At 45.0% G+C, this 16,003-nt stretch overlaps 6 protein-coding genes; 5 read left to right on the plus strand and 1 right to left on the minus strand.

Annotated features, from left to right (window-relative positions):
• Window positions 1-151: 151 nt before the first annotated feature.
• FFUJ_00410 (uncharacterized protein) lies at window positions 152-1,817 on the plus strand (the record flags this gene model as incomplete). XM_023573324.1 has 3 exons in its annotated part: window positions 152-754; window positions 803-1,153; window positions 1,197-1,817. The coding sequence occupies 3 exons, from the start codon at window positions 152-154 to the stop codon at window positions 1,815-1,817; spliced, it is 1,575 nt and encodes a 524-aa protein (XP_023425065.1).
• A 2,913-nt stretch (window positions 1,818-4,730) lies between these two features.
• FFUJ_00409 (uncharacterized protein) lies at window positions 4,731-5,636 on the plus strand (the record flags this gene model as incomplete). XM_023573325.1 has 3 exons in its annotated part: window positions 4,731-4,934; window positions 5,086-5,247; window positions 5,298-5,636. 3 exons carry the CDS (start codon window positions 4,731-4,733, stop codon window positions 5,634-5,636), a joined length of 705 nt encoding a protein of 234 aa, XP_023425066.1.
• Window positions 5,637-5,791: 155 nt separating this feature from the next.
• Window positions 5,792-10,702, minus strand: FFUJ_00408 (TY2B-TY2B protein; the record flags this gene model as incomplete). XM_023573326.1 has 2 exons in its annotated part: window positions 5,792-9,495; window positions 9,553-10,702. 2 exons carry the CDS (start codon window positions 10,700-10,702, stop codon window positions 5,792-5,794), a joined length of 4,854 nt encoding a protein of 1,617 aa, XP_023425541.1.
• A 561-nt stretch (window positions 10,703-11,263) lies between these two features.
• Window positions 11,264-13,233, plus strand: FFUJ_00407 (uncharacterized protein; the record flags this gene model as incomplete). XM_023573327.1 has 5 exons in its annotated part: window positions 11,264-11,423; window positions 11,491-11,794; window positions 11,874-12,150; window positions 12,202-12,582; window positions 12,634-13,233. 5 exons carry the CDS (start codon window positions 11,264-11,266, stop codon window positions 13,231-13,233), a joined length of 1,722 nt encoding a protein of 573 aa, XP_023425067.1.
• Window positions 13,234-13,515: 282 nt separating this feature from the next.
• FFUJ_00406 (uncharacterized protein) lies at window positions 13,516-13,833 on the plus strand (the record flags this gene model as incomplete). XM_023573329.1 has 2 exons in its annotated part: window positions 13,516-13,678; window positions 13,760-13,833. The coding sequence occupies 2 exons, from the start codon at window positions 13,516-13,518 to the stop codon at window positions 13,831-13,833; spliced, it is 237 nt and encodes a 78-aa protein (XP_023425068.1).
• Window positions 13,834-13,910: 77 nt separating this feature from the next.
• On the plus strand, window positions 13,911-15,591 carry FFUJ_00405 (uncharacterized protein; the record flags this gene model as incomplete). XM_023573330.1 has 3 exons in its annotated part: window positions 13,911-14,471; window positions 14,532-14,921; window positions 14,971-15,591. 3 exons carry the CDS (start codon window positions 13,911-13,913, stop codon window positions 15,589-15,591), a joined length of 1,572 nt encoding a protein of 523 aa, XP_023425069.1.
• Between the last annotated feature and the right edge of the window lie 412 nt (window positions 15,592-16,003).

Below are 16,003 nucleotides of genomic sequence, written 5' to 3' on the forward strand. Positions count from 1 at the left end.
AACGTCGAAGTCATAACTAGTGCTTGGGAATGAGCATGGCCTCAGCCCGTCATATTTGACCAACAAGTTCCGATTTCCAGAGTCTCAGGATGTCGTTGAAATGGCAGACGAGCTAACACTGTGCCAACGTCTCCAATACAAGATGTGCGAAATGGCTCATGCTCGTCCATCTGTGACAATACATGCGAATTGTTACCGTGTTTTTCAGCAGTCTTTTTGTTGGGAAGATGCCACGGACGCTATATGGGTCGCTTCAGCGTGGAAGTCCCCATGGCGACACCGACCTCCCCAGCGCAAGCCTCGACTTGATCTCACTGACATGACGTTGGTGTCAATAGGAGGGCCAGTTGCCGAGGCTGTTGGTATCTCAGGCCTGGCACTTTTACCGCCAGAAGTGCTCCAAATGGTCAGGTCTTATATCCCCGATAATCTCCTCTGGCGATATTCTCTCATCCAAAATATTGCTGAGGACATGTCACGGCCCTTCCAAAATCCCTTTGAGCCTCAACATGATGCTACTCGCTTTGCTCTGGCAGCAGTGAAAGCTTGGAAACGCGAATCAAAAGGGATGAATACCACTTTTGATGAGAGTAAATCAGAGTCGTTCATCGTCAGACTTACTGTTGACTGTCTTGGCTTGAAAGAGATCCAAAGATTACATGATTGGCCAGAGTATAACCACACGCGGTCCAACACTTACACATACGTTTTCTTCACACAAGGACAAGCGGATAGATCTTTCATTTATTCAAAGGTTAGTTATCTCTTGACTATATAGGACCGTTTATTAATACTAAGCAAGTTTGGGCGAGCTTTCATCGATAATCCTGATGACTCTCAAGACTTCCCATTTTGGGACACGTCAAACCCTCCCTTGAGAGGATTGAAAATGTTTCCGCGGCCAGATCGTCCAGGTTCCATCCGTTACCGCACTGTCGATCTCCTCAATACCACAGGACTTACCTTCTTCTTTCTGAGAGGTTTCATAGTAGCAGTTCACTCCCACACAGTGAACGCACCAGTTGCAGCACCAGCTATACAACATTTCTCTCGATATGAACAAGGTTATATGATATGGACGTACATCCCAGTATCCAGTACTGATATCCTCCTTCGGATCGGTGTGGGGGACACTTGGCAAAGAAGTATAGAGGTAAGTTTGCGTACCATCTAATCGATCTTTCTCACATCAGTAGATATGTACCAAACTTACCGGGACCTGCCTCTTTGGTCCTTACGACTGTTATATGGACACTCGCGATGTATCGGGAAATACGCCATCTGTACTTGTTCATAATGTACCGATTGAGAGGGTAGGCGGTTCACTCGGTATAGTTACCGAGCATAACTTGGAGAGTGAACCCTTGTTGTCGTTTCCTCGCTACCACAACGACGACATGGATCCCCTGGGTATGGGCTGTATTAACACTGTAGCTCCAGCGAAAAATGTCACTCATGCTGATGTCTATTACGATCGCAGAAATGGGTATTGTAAAGGATTGCTCCTGGCGTATGCAAACGGTGCGCAGCGGGCGATAGGGCAATGCCGGGTTGGTATTGACCCTTTCAAAGCTTACGAAGAGCCATCCTGGTTCTGTTCCCGCAAGATCTATCATCCAGAATTATCCGAAGAAACCGGAAGTTGTGTTGTTGAGTGTACGACTGGCACGAATGACCACAAGCATGAACCTTGCGACATTGATGATTGGCGGTGTATGCGCGCACGAGCAGGATTACGTCTTGAGTTCGTGTGCCACTACATGGCAAACACTTTTGAGATTTATACTCGACATGATGAGGAAGAGGACGACGACTAAAAACTATGCATTTCTTTCTCTGATGAGAAGCGTTTGCGGTTACTGCCTGATGTAATTATAGTGTTTACAAGTATTATTACCAGCCACATCACAGCCAGGAAGAAGATATTCCACCATTTGCGTATCCGATCAGAATGTGGCCTTTGCTATCAGATCATCCACCGGCACTTGTACATTATTTCTGTGCGATCATTCTAATTAATCGAAGGTGAGTATGTGCATGGTGGTTGTGGTTGGTATTTCTATCTGTTACTGTATCAGGACACCCAGTGAACCCTTCAAAGCTGCCCAGTGAAGCCCCAGGACAGGCACAAGCTTCCATTATATCTAGAGCGATTATAATAAACAGTATACAGAGTACTACATGCCCAGATTCTTAACTCCTATTTACGCGACTCTCATACAAGTAGTCTTTCTAGCAGCCACAGCACAGCCACATTCGCTCCCACGGCAACCTAGGTTCTCCTTTTATCTAACGTCCCCCACCCAAAGACCGGCCACCCCTACAGACTGGCCACCTTATTCTTAACCCAGCTACCTAATTTATATATACTTTAAACAGTTATAACTCTATTAATTTAATTCTAATTAATTTTAAATTAATGCTAATTAATTTAAAATGCCTTTTTTTATTAAAAAAGATATAAGTGCTATATTTTAAATAGTTATAAATAGTATATTAGTAAATAAAGTAGCTAAAGCTTATAGTATTAATTATTCTATACTCTAAAGTCAGATTAAAGGAAATATAATACTAAAAGAAGCCTAAAAACCTTACTAAAAGCTCTTTAATATTTAGGAAAAGAATCTTTAAGATTAAATTATTATTTAAGCTAATTTAAGATGCTTTATATTATATTAATAAGTTAAAAAGTTTGCTAATAAGATTGCTATCTATAATAGCTTCCTAAAAGGCATTAAAAAGAATTAATTATAGAGCTTTTTAAAATAAAATCCTAATATTAAGATATTAAAAAGTAAAAAAATTAACTTTAACTAATATTATAAAGCTTCTTTTAAATTAATAAAGGCATTTTTTATACTTCTTATAATGCCAGTAATATACCTAATTAAATAGGGAAATAAATATAATATTAATAAAGTTAAAATAATAAAAGAAATAGAAATAAATAGTTTATTCTTTAGTTATTAGTTAAAGAAGTTAATACTTATTTATTAGCCTGGTTTTTATACTTAAATTATAATTCTTAAGTATATCTTAATAATTAAGAAGGTCTTAAAACCTATAGTTATTTTTAAAAGGAAAATAGTTTAATAATAATATTTCTTTAAGAATTTAAACTTTCTAAAAGACTAAAAATTTATATATAATAATAAGGGCTAAATAAGTAATAAATTAGTATTAATTTAATTAAGAAAAGTCTTTATTCTATTAATATAGCCTAAAAAGAAAAATAAACCCTAACTTCTTATTTTTAATAGCTATAGAAGTTATATTATAGAAGATTTTCTTTAGGAATATTATAATAATAATATATATTTATTATTTCTTTTTATTTATACTTTTTATATCCTTTAGCTATTAAATATTACAGTTTTTAGTCCTCTAAAAAGGGCATATTATTATCTTCTTTTAGATCTTACTTTTATCTCTAATAACAGTTATATTAATAAGATTATATTTCTATATACTTATAATAAGGCTTAAAGAGAAGCTATTATAAAATCTAATATAATTGCTGGCTTTAAAGCCACTAAATTATAGCCTATAAACCTAATAAAGGTTTTAATAAACCTAATAGTTATAGAGATACCTTTTTCTACTATTATAGTAAATTTACTGGCAAAAGAGCAGGATTTAAGTCTTCTAAAGATTTCCTGTTTATCTATATAGCTTTAGTAAGCTCTAGGCTAAGTCCTAGCTTCTATAATATAAAATCTAACTATTAGGCTACTTTTTAGAAAGATTAGCAGTTAATTAAACTGTTATAACTTTAATATTAAGTAATAAAATAGAAAAATAAATATTTTATAGTAAAAAAATAAAGAAAATTAACTAAAATAATATAAAAAAGTTATTTATAATCTAAATATAGAGTTTATAAAGATTTTAGTAATAAAAAAAGCTTATAAATAAATATAAAAAACTTTATAATTAAAAAGAATAGTGTTACGACCCCAGCGTTTACGTCACGTGTATACAAGGGCCCACAAAAGTCAACCAATGAGAATGCAACCGCCCAAAATCAACCATCAGAAGGAGCGTCCAATAACGGACCAATCCAATACAGGACCGACTAATATTAGACTGATAGCAGTCCAGAAGCGCATCGCGCCAGGACCGACGACAACTTCACTTACAGTCGGCCCTACCAAGGATATTCTAGTATATAGAACACATTTATTTGCACTTCCATAGATTTAGCTCACCAGCTATCAATAAAACTTCTTTATATTGATCAAGCCTAACACGCATTGAATCTACCATTAAGAGACGTGACACTTCAACAACCGCTCAGCATCACGCCCTACGTAATCTGCCAACAATAAACCTAGCACGGCTTAGTTTTGTTGGAAAGCTTGTGTATTGTCCTTCTTCTAGAAGAGGGGAAATTCTGTATCTAAATCCCTCAACTTCCGGCATCTTGCCGAGGTTTTACCTAGATACAAGCGATCATTTCATTCTCCCAATCTGACACCCCTCTTCAGTGTATAACAATTCTAATAGTGATACGCTGGTCTTGAAGATTTGAGTATTGTGTTGTGTTGCTTCGGCGAGACATCGGTAGACTGTCGTAGGGTGGTCTGTGCTTGTGTTGTCTTGGTAACCAGATTTTGGTATTTGTATTTTTCTGCCCCGCCAAAATTGTTGGTCTTCGGCAAGCTCTCGTCGACATCTCGTCTACTCGTCTTTGAAATTCTCCAGTCGCAATTTCCAATAGTTTCGTCACTATGTCCCGTATCAACTCCTATGCGAACGTTCTCCGAGAGTTCGTCTACGATCCGGAGGTTCAGCTGATCAACCAGTCCCCCGGCGAGATCCCATGTTTTTACTGCGTCTGCAACATCCACCGCGATCTCTCTCTCCGATGCTGCGCCGGCCCCTCGCCGGAGTGTTGTGTTTTCTGTGCTGACGACCGAAAGAAGTGCGGCTCTGTATGTATTTCTCTACCTCGATTGCTAGGTCTTCGCTGACATTTCGCCGGTTCCTCGTGAGTACTTCGGCGCAGTCCAGGCTTACTACCTGGCGATCGAGCGCCTCCAGGATCGTTTCGCCGATGAGGAACTTGATCCTACTCAGGTCTAGCGGGCCTGTGCTGCGATCGAGTCTTGCGGCGCGGCTTGGCGAGTAGTCGCCGACCGTACGCACAACCCTGCCTCTGGTGGTGGCAGCACTCTGGCTGCTACAATTCAGTCCCAAGACATTGCGTCCCTTCGGGACCTTCAGGCACTCCAGTGCCTTATTTCCGTATGTTTTTCGTCGAGGCTTCTCCGACTTCTCGGCTAACCTGTTTCTAGGGTGGTGTCGAACTTACTCCTGAGGAAGTGTCCGCTCGGGTTGCCTCTGCGATGCCCCTCTACGCCCGCAATGTCTCTGCCGCAACCCGCCTTCGTTCGGCGATCCTTCGCCTAGATACCTGCGAGGATGTCCCTGTTGAGGGCGAGGGGACCTGCGATGAACTCCCGTCTGCATTCGAAGCCAAGCCGGCTCTTCGTGCTCTGCTCGACGAGCATTCGGATAACCCCGTTCCTGACGTTCCAGTCGCTTTTGCTGGCGTTGCTCCTGTCAGTCGTCCCGGCCAGTCTACTCCTGCCCGTCGCCGAGGCGCCGCCGAGCCTCCCCGCACCCCTGAGTAATTTGGCTGGGGGTTTTTGGTTCTCTGGTCTTTGTCGTGTGGTTGGCGTTGGTTGCGCGAGCGTTCGCCGGGGCTTCGCCCCTTCTGTACTTTAGTGGTTTTTCGGGGGTGATGAATCTGAACCAAATCTTTTGGGCATCCATTCCGTTGCGTGACCTAATCTGAAATGATTTCTGTCTGCCGTCTAATCGCTGTGATCTCGGCGAGCCCTAGTTGCTTGAGAAAATTTTGGAATTTCTCACTGGTAAGGTTCTTAGTCAGGCCGTCAGCTATTAGCTGAGTTGATGGGGTATATATCACATCTACTGTCCCATTTGCTACTTCTTGTCTTAGCCAATGGTTGTAGATCTGTACATGTCGTAGCTTTGTGCGCAGCTTGACCAATTCCTCCTTGACTAGTCGAATAGTTTGTAAGTTATCGCATTGGATAGTCACCTTCGGTGGCTTGGCGGGGCCTCGCCGAGGGATCTTATCTTCCAGATTGACTTGCAATGAGGATATAAGCCGGCTTGCAAAGATAGCCTCTTTGGCTGCTTGTGATAGGGCAAGTAATTCCGCCTCGGTAGTAGATGTGGTTACAGTATCTTGCTTATTTGCTCGCCAGCTTATTACTCCTCCAAACAGTTGCATAGCAAAGGCCTGTGAGCTTCGACGGTCCACCGAGTTGTCGGCGAAGCTTGCATCTGAGGCTACCAGTAACCCATCAACCAAAGAGTTGTCATCACTTCCGAATTGAAGGGCTAAGTCCTTGGTTTGGGTAAGATACCATAGTGCTCTGTCTGCCGCTTCATGATGTTGTGGTCCCGGGTTTTGGTTAAATCTTGCTAATCGGCTAGCTGCAAAGGCGACGTCTGGGCGAGTCATCACCGCGGCATACATAATAGTACCTACTTTCCGTTGGTAACTATTTATGCTTTTTGGGCTTGATGATTCGGTATGTGGTAATAACTCTTCTTGTGCCATCGGGACGACTGCTCTGTATCTCGGTAGGGGGTCTGGAAGTAATCGTCGCATTTTGTCGATGTATACAGCTTGGGAGAGCCATAGGCGACGGTTCGGTCTGTCCCTTACGACCTCAATGCCTAAGAACCATTGTAGGGTCTTGCCTCCTTCGATATGATATATCTCTTGCAACTTCTTCATTAGATCTTTTGCCTTTTCTTCTTGTTCCTTCGGGTAGCAGAGGACGCAGTCATCCACATAGAAGAAAAATACTATATCGCCTTGGACCCAACAACAGTCCTCGCCGAGTACTCGGCGAAATCCCGTGTGTAATAGACCTTTCTCAAAGTGTTTTTGCCATAAGAGAGGTGACCTTCGGAGTCCATACAATGCCTTTTGTAGCTTGAGGACCACGCCGGGTTTTCGGTAACCCATCGGCATTTCCATGTATATGTCTTCATCTAATGTTGATTGTACGAATGCATTGACTGCATCATACTGGAGCATCTCGTAGTCAAATCTGGTCGCAATTGCCATTAGAACCCTGAAAGACATTCCGGCCAGTGTAGCTGCGTATGTGTCTCGGCCATCCTTCGCCTGTTGGTCTCCCCGGACCACCAATCTCGCCTTGATTTTTAGGAATCTTCCGTGTTTATCTAACTTGTAGACATACACCCAGTGACATCCGAGTATTCGGTGACCCTTCGCCGTGGTCTTGGCTACTTCTATCCACGATTGAGAGAGTTTGTGGCTCTCCAAATGAGCTTCTTCTGCCTTCTGGATTGCATCCCGGTACGGATGACTCTTTATGTTAGTATGTGAGCTAGGGAGCCTCTCTAGGAGCTTCCAATGTGTACCGACATAGGGCCCCTTTTCCTCGCCCAGTGCAGAGCTTATCCTATCCCTTTGGGCCTCCCGCTTTCCCGCACTGGATTGGTTTAGAGGCTGAGGTAAGCTCCCTCCCTCCGGCGAGTTCTCGGAGCTGGCCAGACTCTCTTGACTCTTGCGACCTTGGGTCTTCCGTCGGGTGCCCACATATATTTTGTGCTGCAGCGTCCCTGCCAGGAACGCTGCATTGAATGGAATACGATTTCTCGCTTGCATCTCGGCGAGGGTTCTACTTACTGGCTCACCACCCCTCTTCACCTTCAGGTCATCTTCTATTGCATGGAAGAAACCCGATGGGGGTGATTCCGGGGGTGTTGGTAATAGCTCGAATCTGAACTGGGTGTATGGTTCCGATTCCTCGCCTGTCTTCACCGAGTTGTCGGCTTCAGGGCTTATAAATTCTACATTTTCGTCAGTAATTTCATCTGGTTCTTCATTTGCCAGATGCCTCTGCCATGGATTAGGCTGAGTTTGCTGAAGTGAGATTAGTTCCTTGATTCGTTTCTCTATCGCCGCTAGGTCTTCGGCCCGTAGGTCATCTCGAAGGGTCGCCGTGTTTCCGTCGAAGCACTGGTGTTCATTGAAGGTAACATCCCGCGTTGAGAATACCTCCTTGTTCAACGGGTTCCAGATCCTGTAGGAATTACTTGATGTATATCCTACTAGGTATCCAATCCATCCTCTAGGGGTTTGACGATGCAATCTGTTGCGTTGCAGTTGTGCATCCTTTGTTAGTGCAAACGCTTTACATCCGTATGCTCTGAGGTGTGATAGGTCTGGTTTCGCCGACTGCTCGGCTACGCACTCCAAGTGGAATATCTCATACGGTGACTTGTGCTGTTTCCGAACCGACGGCGTACGGTTGTAGAGATAGGTGGCTGCCTTTATTGATTCAGGCCAGAGGTATTCCGGAATTTTTGCACCTGCCCTCATTGCCCTGCTTTTCTGGATAATAACTGCAGCTACTCTTTCCGCACCACCATTCTGAGCCTGTGTGTTTGGAGCAGATGGTTCACATCGTATTCCTTGCTGAACTATCTCGGCGTACACTCGTGGATGGGTCGTCGTGATCTCATTGTCGCATTCGATCACCTTCACTTTCTTGGAGTACTGTACTTCCATCATATTTAAGAAGCCTTTTAGCGCCGAGAGGATGGCGGGGGTTGTCCGATCGGTTGCATAATAGTCCCAGGTAAACCCTGATGCTCTGTCTGTGAACATCCATACCGAACTATAGCCTGCATATCCTGGTGACATGGGGTGGAAGTCTATGGCTATTCGATCTCCTGGACTTGCAACTTGAACCGACTCTCGAGGAGCGCGGCGTACCAGTCGGCGAGCTTTCGCCACTCCACATGCGTCACAGTTAACTGTGGTTATTCGCTGTATTCCTGTTGGAATCTCTGACTTTATCCGTACTCCTCTTGCAGACGTGGCTAGGCATCGGAGAGCCTCCGGCCCTGGGTGGCCTAACCTTAGGTGCCATATTAAGGTGTTACCTCTTAACGGCTTTCTCTTGGTCCACGTTGTATATGTGCGCCGTTTTGGAGGGATAGGAAGCGTGTTTACTGCTAGTCCAGCTTGTGTTGGTTCTGGGTCTTGGGGAGAATGCTCATATTCGAGCACTTGTTGCCCTCCGATCTCCGAGACCTCGCCGAGTTTGCTTCCATCTGAACGCCGTAGACAATTGTTTCCTGGGCTTGTATCCCACCAAATTCCTCGTTTTCTTAGCTTAGTAAATGACACTAGGTTTGTGGCTAATGTAGTGCACAAGGCCACATCATAGAGTCGCAGTGTTCTCGGCGTGCCGTCGCTTGACTCGAGTTTGATTTGCGCTTCACCGTATCCCTCTATTGGGACCTGTGTTACTCCTGACCAAAAGAAGTCCCCAAGGGCTGCTGCCCTAAGGTTCTTCATTCGCTTTGTGTCCCTGAATATATGTATAGTTGCTCCTGAATCTAATAATACACTTTCATTCAGGGGGTAACGGTCGGCTACCGTTAGGCCTGCGCTCGGCCAAGCGGAGCCGACTGGATGTAGTCAGGCTGATCCTTCTAGTTTCAGCTTCCTGATTCGATCAGCTATACCTTCCTTGTTTTCTTCTATCCTTCTCTGCGCCTGGTCGGCGAGAGCCTGTACTGGTTTGAACCCAGTATAGGCCTTCTCAGGGAAAGCATAAAAGCAGTTTGATAAGGTATGCCTCAGTCCGCATGCTTCACATCTTCCTGCCTTATCTTCGCCGGGTCCTTGGCGAGGACGCTTCTTTCCTTTCCGCTCCTTTTGCCTGGGCTTCCTCGGGGTATCTTGGTCTTCTCCAGCCTCTTCCCCTCGTTCAACTAGGAAGGCTCCATGGCTTACTTTAGCTCTCTGCGTATCTGGCTGTGACGCTAGTGCTAGCCGAATATCCGCCGCTACCACGCCGATGGATAGGGTGTTGGACCGAACATGATTCATTTGGGTGACACTGTAGGCGTTTGCCCACGACTCTAGTGGGGTTGACCTTAAAGCCGTAATAAGATCAGGAAACCACTGATCTGCCTCTTCAGCCTCTTGCAGGCCTACATCTCGGGCTTCATTGATTGAGGTCCTCCATCGCTTAAGCCAGTCACTCGCTCCTTTATAGGTTGTGTATCTACGGCGTATGGGTTTCGCCAAGACTTCTCTGTATGCTCGGCGAGCCTCCTGCTTCCGCTCTGTTTGCGTTAAGGAGAACTCATCATGGAGAGACTGAACCCATTCCGCTAGAGTATCATCTTCTGAAAAATGGTGCCTCGCAATCCCTTCATCTACTGTATCTAGCACCCAATCTTGAATAATAGATGTCCTCCTCTTTAAGTCCTTATAGTTCTTCAGATATGTCTCGTATGTCGCCCTCATCGTGGCGACCGTTCGGTGATCTTTCTCCGTAAGATACGGTATTTGTTGAGTCTGTATTTCGTATTCGGTATGGTTTCCGTCTGGTTCGACAACAGGGGGATCGACTTCCTGCGTGGCTGTCTCTTGTGTTGATGAAGATGATGCTTCTATGGTAGTTGCCGCTCTGGCGGCTGTAGCGCTTCGCCGTCCTACCGCCGATATATCGGGGGGTACGGGTGCGACCACCTTAAGGGTGGGCTTATTGGATGCCGTTGGGTCGATGTAGGCCCATAGATCCTCATTCTTTGATTTGACCTTTAGGGCCTTGTACCAGCTGATCCACTCGTTGCTGGATTCAAGCCTGATCGTCTGATTGGTCATCGTTCTGAATGTCTTCGGCGAGCACTAGGCTTTCCTTCTCGGTTACACTTATAGTAGTTTTTCTTGCGAATGAGACTCTTAATTGTTGGAAAGCTTGTGTATTGTCCTTCTTCTAGAAGAGGGGAAATTCTGTATCTAAATCCCTCAACTTCCGGCATCTTGCCGAGGTTTTACCTAGATACAAGCGATCATTTCATTCTCCCAATCTGACAAGTTTATCCACAGTTAGGAACCAACCGTCACAAATAGTAAATAAGGTTAAGAAATTAAAACTTAAGGATCTTTATATTAATTTCTATATAAATATTTACTAACTAAAGTTTTATTTAATATAAAAAATATAATATTATAATAATTTATTAATTAATTATAATATTAGGTTTTTAGTGTTTTAGCTAAGGTGGCCAGTCTATAGGGGTGGCCGGTCTTTAGGTAGGGGACGTTATTCGTTTAATTAAAGCTAAAGACAAGCTAACATTCGCTTTGAGCAGTTGTTTTCTTTCTCACATATTTATCTCCCTTCTACACTCCCAGTTAACCTATTTCCTACTATAAGCCATTATGTTCATGGATGAGGGTTTCAGTATAAGTGATTCAGAGGAGGGCATGAAGGAGGAAGATGAGGACGAAGAACCATACAAAAGATTGAAACACATCTATCTTAAATCAGATTGCGGCCTTTGCAATCAACCAATGGGTCCAAACCAATGGACTCTAGCATGTAAGATTGAATAGCCTGCCTTAACTCTACCCTCTACAGCACGTACTGAACTAATAATCTCATGCAGTAATTGGTAATCCTGAAGGGACCAAACTAGTGAAGTGCACAAAAAAGTTCCAATATCCTGGAACCCGCCAAACTATTCGCGTTAGGGGAATACTACCGTTATGCCAACGTAATGAGTGTGGGAGGTGCTCAAAGTCCCCTCCTTCTATAACAATACACGCCAGTTGTTATCGCGTATTCATGAAGGAATATCGACAGAAGAGTGCAATGGAGCGCATATGGGTTGCATCATGCTGGAAGTTTCCATGGCTGCATGATCCTGTTCAACTTACACCTCGGCTCAGTCTCAATAACACTGCCAAGGCGTCAGTGAGGGCTTCTACCGCAAGAGCTTTTGCGAATGATCAAGTCATTTGTGCCGCATCACTCGTTGTGGAAGTATAGCTTCATCCAAAATGTTGCAGAAAGTATGTCTTCGTCTGAGGCTAAGATCGAGAGCTACCCATTGGCCAGCATCAAGTCATGGCAACGTGGACTACCAGTTGTCTGCGATAAAGGCGAATCGAAAGAATTCGTTCTCAGACTAACTGTTGATGGCGATGGCCTCAATAAAATTGAGAAACTGGAGAGCTGGCCCGAGTATAGTCAGGTTCGGTCTAATGCTTTTGCGTATCTCTTCGTCCTGCCCTCCCAAGCAGAAGATTCACATATTGATTTCAAGGTATGCCCAAAAGCCTCCTCTGGGCGTAAGTATCGCTAATGTTCAGGTTAGTTTGGACGAGCCTTTCTCAGAAAGTCTTTGCGGTTCGGATTCGGGGAGTTTTGGGACACGCCGACCCCTCTAAAGAATGGACTGAGCATGTTTGCTACACCATTCAACCGCTATGGTGCTGTCCGTTTCCGGACGGTAGATCTTTGCAATATCACTGGTCTGACATTCTTCTACTTCAGAGGTTATATGATGGGGATTCACGCTCACACAGCCGACTCCCCAACAGCAACATCCACTTTGGATGAGATTTCAGCAATAGATCCGAAGTACTTGATCTGGGCGTATGTACCAATTTCGAGTAAAGACAGTCTCGTGAGGATTGGTGTACGCGACAGTTTAGATTTGTGTCTGCTTCCGGCGTTTAAAAAACCGACAGTGCTGGTAAGTCTCTGGCTAAGGCATCCCCTTTAGTCCCAAAGCTCACGTCCACAGATATCAACCAAGCTCGCCGGTGATTTCGTGCTGGGTCCTGATTATAAATATGCCATGAAAGAATACTTATCAGCAAAGGACCCGAGCGTGTTTGTGTACAATGTTCCGTATAATCGATACCACAGTATGTATGGAGCAGTAAATGACAACAAGGGTGACGAACCTTTAGCACCATTCCCTCGGACTTATGCCACGGGAGGGTGTCCCCCATATCGTGGCCGCATTTATTCCCAGGCCCCCGCAAAGGACATTGTTCACGTCGATGTCTATTACGAGGAAGCCACCGGATATTGCAGAGGACTCCTCCTTGAATACGCCAACGGCGCTCAGATGGCGTTGGGCCAATGCCGAGTCGGGATTGACCCCTTCAAGTCTTTTGATAAACCAAACTGGCTTTGCTATGCGTATAGCTCCAACGGCAAAACATTCAATCGGATTGGGCAATGTAAAATCGAATGCAGCACTGGTTCGGATACTCATGACCATGATCAAAGTGGTATGTTCTACCATTGGGCATGTACTCCCTTGGAAGGGACTCTCGAGTTCGCGTGTGATCATAGAATGGCTGGGCTGCAGTCATATGTCGACATTGAAGAATGAGCCTGTCGATATTTTACGAACTGCAACGACAGAAACAATGTTAATATATGCGGATGGTTTCAATACTGCATAGTTACATGCCCACACGGTCTCAGTCATATCAGCCACCCAATCTTATTGGATGTTGACAACTGAGACCCTTGTAATGCAATACGCAGTGCTACCAACCACATCACGTCCACACACTTTGCTTCTGCTGTGTGATTGACCTTGTTCTTCCATCATCACGACTACACACCGCTTTTCGTTATCTCCTCAACTGGTCTCAACAAAGAACGCAAAATGTCAGACGCAGATAGTTTGGGCGATTCGCAATCGGAGGCGGAATCAATGATCGTTGAGTCCGATGAAGATACATCAGATTGGGACGCAGTACATGTCGCTATCAGATCAACCTGTGGTCTTTGTTCTCAGTCCATCGACCCATACGACTGTGCTATAGCATGTAAGACTCTCATACCTCAAATCCCTTCCTGCCGAGGCCAGTCTTTTGTGTTGTTGACATCTCTGCTATAGTGCTCAATAGCCAAGGTCATCGCCATGGTACTCGTCCTGGCTATTGCACAAGGAGATTCCAATTCCCTCAAGGACGAAAAATGATAGTGAAGGGTGATTCATTCCCCTTGTGCAGTGAAGAGCCTTGCCGAGACTGTAAGGGGTCACCTGAGTCAGTCACGATGCATTCGGAATGTTATTGTTTTTTCCTACAGACATATCACGACAAGCCGGCCTTGGACCGTGTTTGGGTTGCAGCAGCCTGGAGAATCCCGTGGGTTGTCCGCTCTTCTCAATCCATGCCAAACATTGGTTTTATTGAACCCGGGCTAGTATCAATAAGCTCTTCTGCTGCAGAAGCCTTGGGTATACCGCAACTGGCAACCTTGCCATCTGAGGTTCTTCAGCTCATAGCAGCTTATTCACGCGGGAGTCTTGTCTGGAGATACCCGACTATCAAAGCCAGAGCAGAGGAATTATCAAGGTTCGATGAGAGCTCATCCGACGACGATGACATGCTGTACAATCTCGGTACTGTGAAGAAATGGCGTCGAGGACAGGATGCAGAGTTCGATGAAAATCCATCCGAGTCTTTTGTATTCCGGCTCACCCTCGATTCCCATGGGCTACTCGACATAGAGAGACTACCTGACTGGCCTGAGTACAGGAGCTGTCGATACCAAACTTACAAGTATTTCTTCATTGATTCTGATGAAGCGGAACGTACTTGGATATATTTCAGAGTAAGTACCCAATCTTGCATAATTTCCTGTCTTGTAGAGCTACTGACATTGGAGAAACAGTTTGGACATGCGCGGATGAAACTGAGCCCCTCATTGTCAAGACCTGTTCAACTTTGGGACATACCAAGTCCACCAAGTCCGCGCACCAAAGGGCTTGAGGTTCTCTTATTCCCACGTCGTGTAGATGCTACTTGCATTCGCACCCTCGATCTACGCAATATTACTGGCATTACCTTCTTTTACTACAGGGGCACTTTGATGGGACTCCATGCTCACACCCTCGAAGACCCGACAGCGTTGACTACTGTTAGGGACATTCTTTCAGATTATGAGCCCTATTTGGTCTGGATATACATGCCCATAGCACATGGCGATCGTATCATGAGGTTTGGCCTTCGGACTTGGAGAAACGACCGCGAGGAACCGGCGAACCATCATATGGCTGTATTGGTTAGTTCCCGTTTAAGAGATAGCTCCTTGATACTGACTAGGTGCCTAGATGACCACGAAGCTTGCTGGCGACTTCTCTCTCGGTCCAAATTTCAATGAAGAAGATATGAATTACATCTTTCAGGGAACGCCCGCCGTTCTTTTTCACAACACGCCAGCAAAGGGGGGGATCACACTGTTAGGCTTAGCAGGTGGCAAAACTCAAGAGAGGCTACGCGCCCCTAGATTTCCCATCATCGCCCTCTCAATTGATCAGTTGATTAATGGAGGCGATGCTATTACAGTGGACATTTCACTGAAAAACGCTGTCAGAATTGACATTTTCACTGAAAGGTCCACTGGATACTTGAGAGGTTTTATTCTCGAGTATGAGAACGGCGCACAGAGGTCCGCAGGGCAATGCCGAGTAGGGGTTGACCCGGTCACGGTTTGTCACAGACCCGTGTCATTCTGCTACCGCACGCTTTATGGGGGAGATCTTGATAAGAACAAACACTATGAACTTGTATGTTGCTCGGAGACGGGTGATCAACATTATGGTCATGGATTTAATAACGGGCTGTGGACTTGTTCAGATTTCGGACTGTACGCTAAGGCTTGGTGTGACGACGTAACAACCGACCTGTATGCATACACTCCTAGGTCTCGGGAGTTTATAGTGGTAGAGTAGGATTGGGTTCAACTGGTGGGTTAGTTTCTCTATCGTCAAGATCAATGCTCTTCTTATCTTTTAACGAAATATCTCGGAGGCACTACTGCTCTTGAATAAACATGTGAATATCACGACATGGTAAAGCCAGCCACATACCATATAGCTCAAGAATAATTCGGCCCACTAGGCGTAGGAGGTGTCAACCATCTAGCCTCATTTCTGGAAGTATTTAATCCGCAGCTGGCCAAGATGACTCGCAGTTCCATGCTTGACAAATTCGAGCCTGAGACTAGAGGAGACGGGACATTTCAGAGCGTATGCTTAGGTTTTGGTGTACTGATGTAATGACCGAACTGTGTATATCCACTCTAGAGTCTGAAGAGGAGGGCCACGGCCACGAGCTTATACGAGTTTACATACTCCGTACGGA

Source organism: Fusarium fujikuroi, chromosome FFUJ_chr01 (assembly GCF_900079805.1).
Source record: "Fusarium fujikuroi IMI 58289 draft genome, chromosome FFUJ_chr01".
NCBI classification, from domain to species: Eukaryota; Fungi; Ascomycota; class Sordariomycetes; order Hypocreales; family Nectriaceae; genus Fusarium; species Fusarium fujikuroi.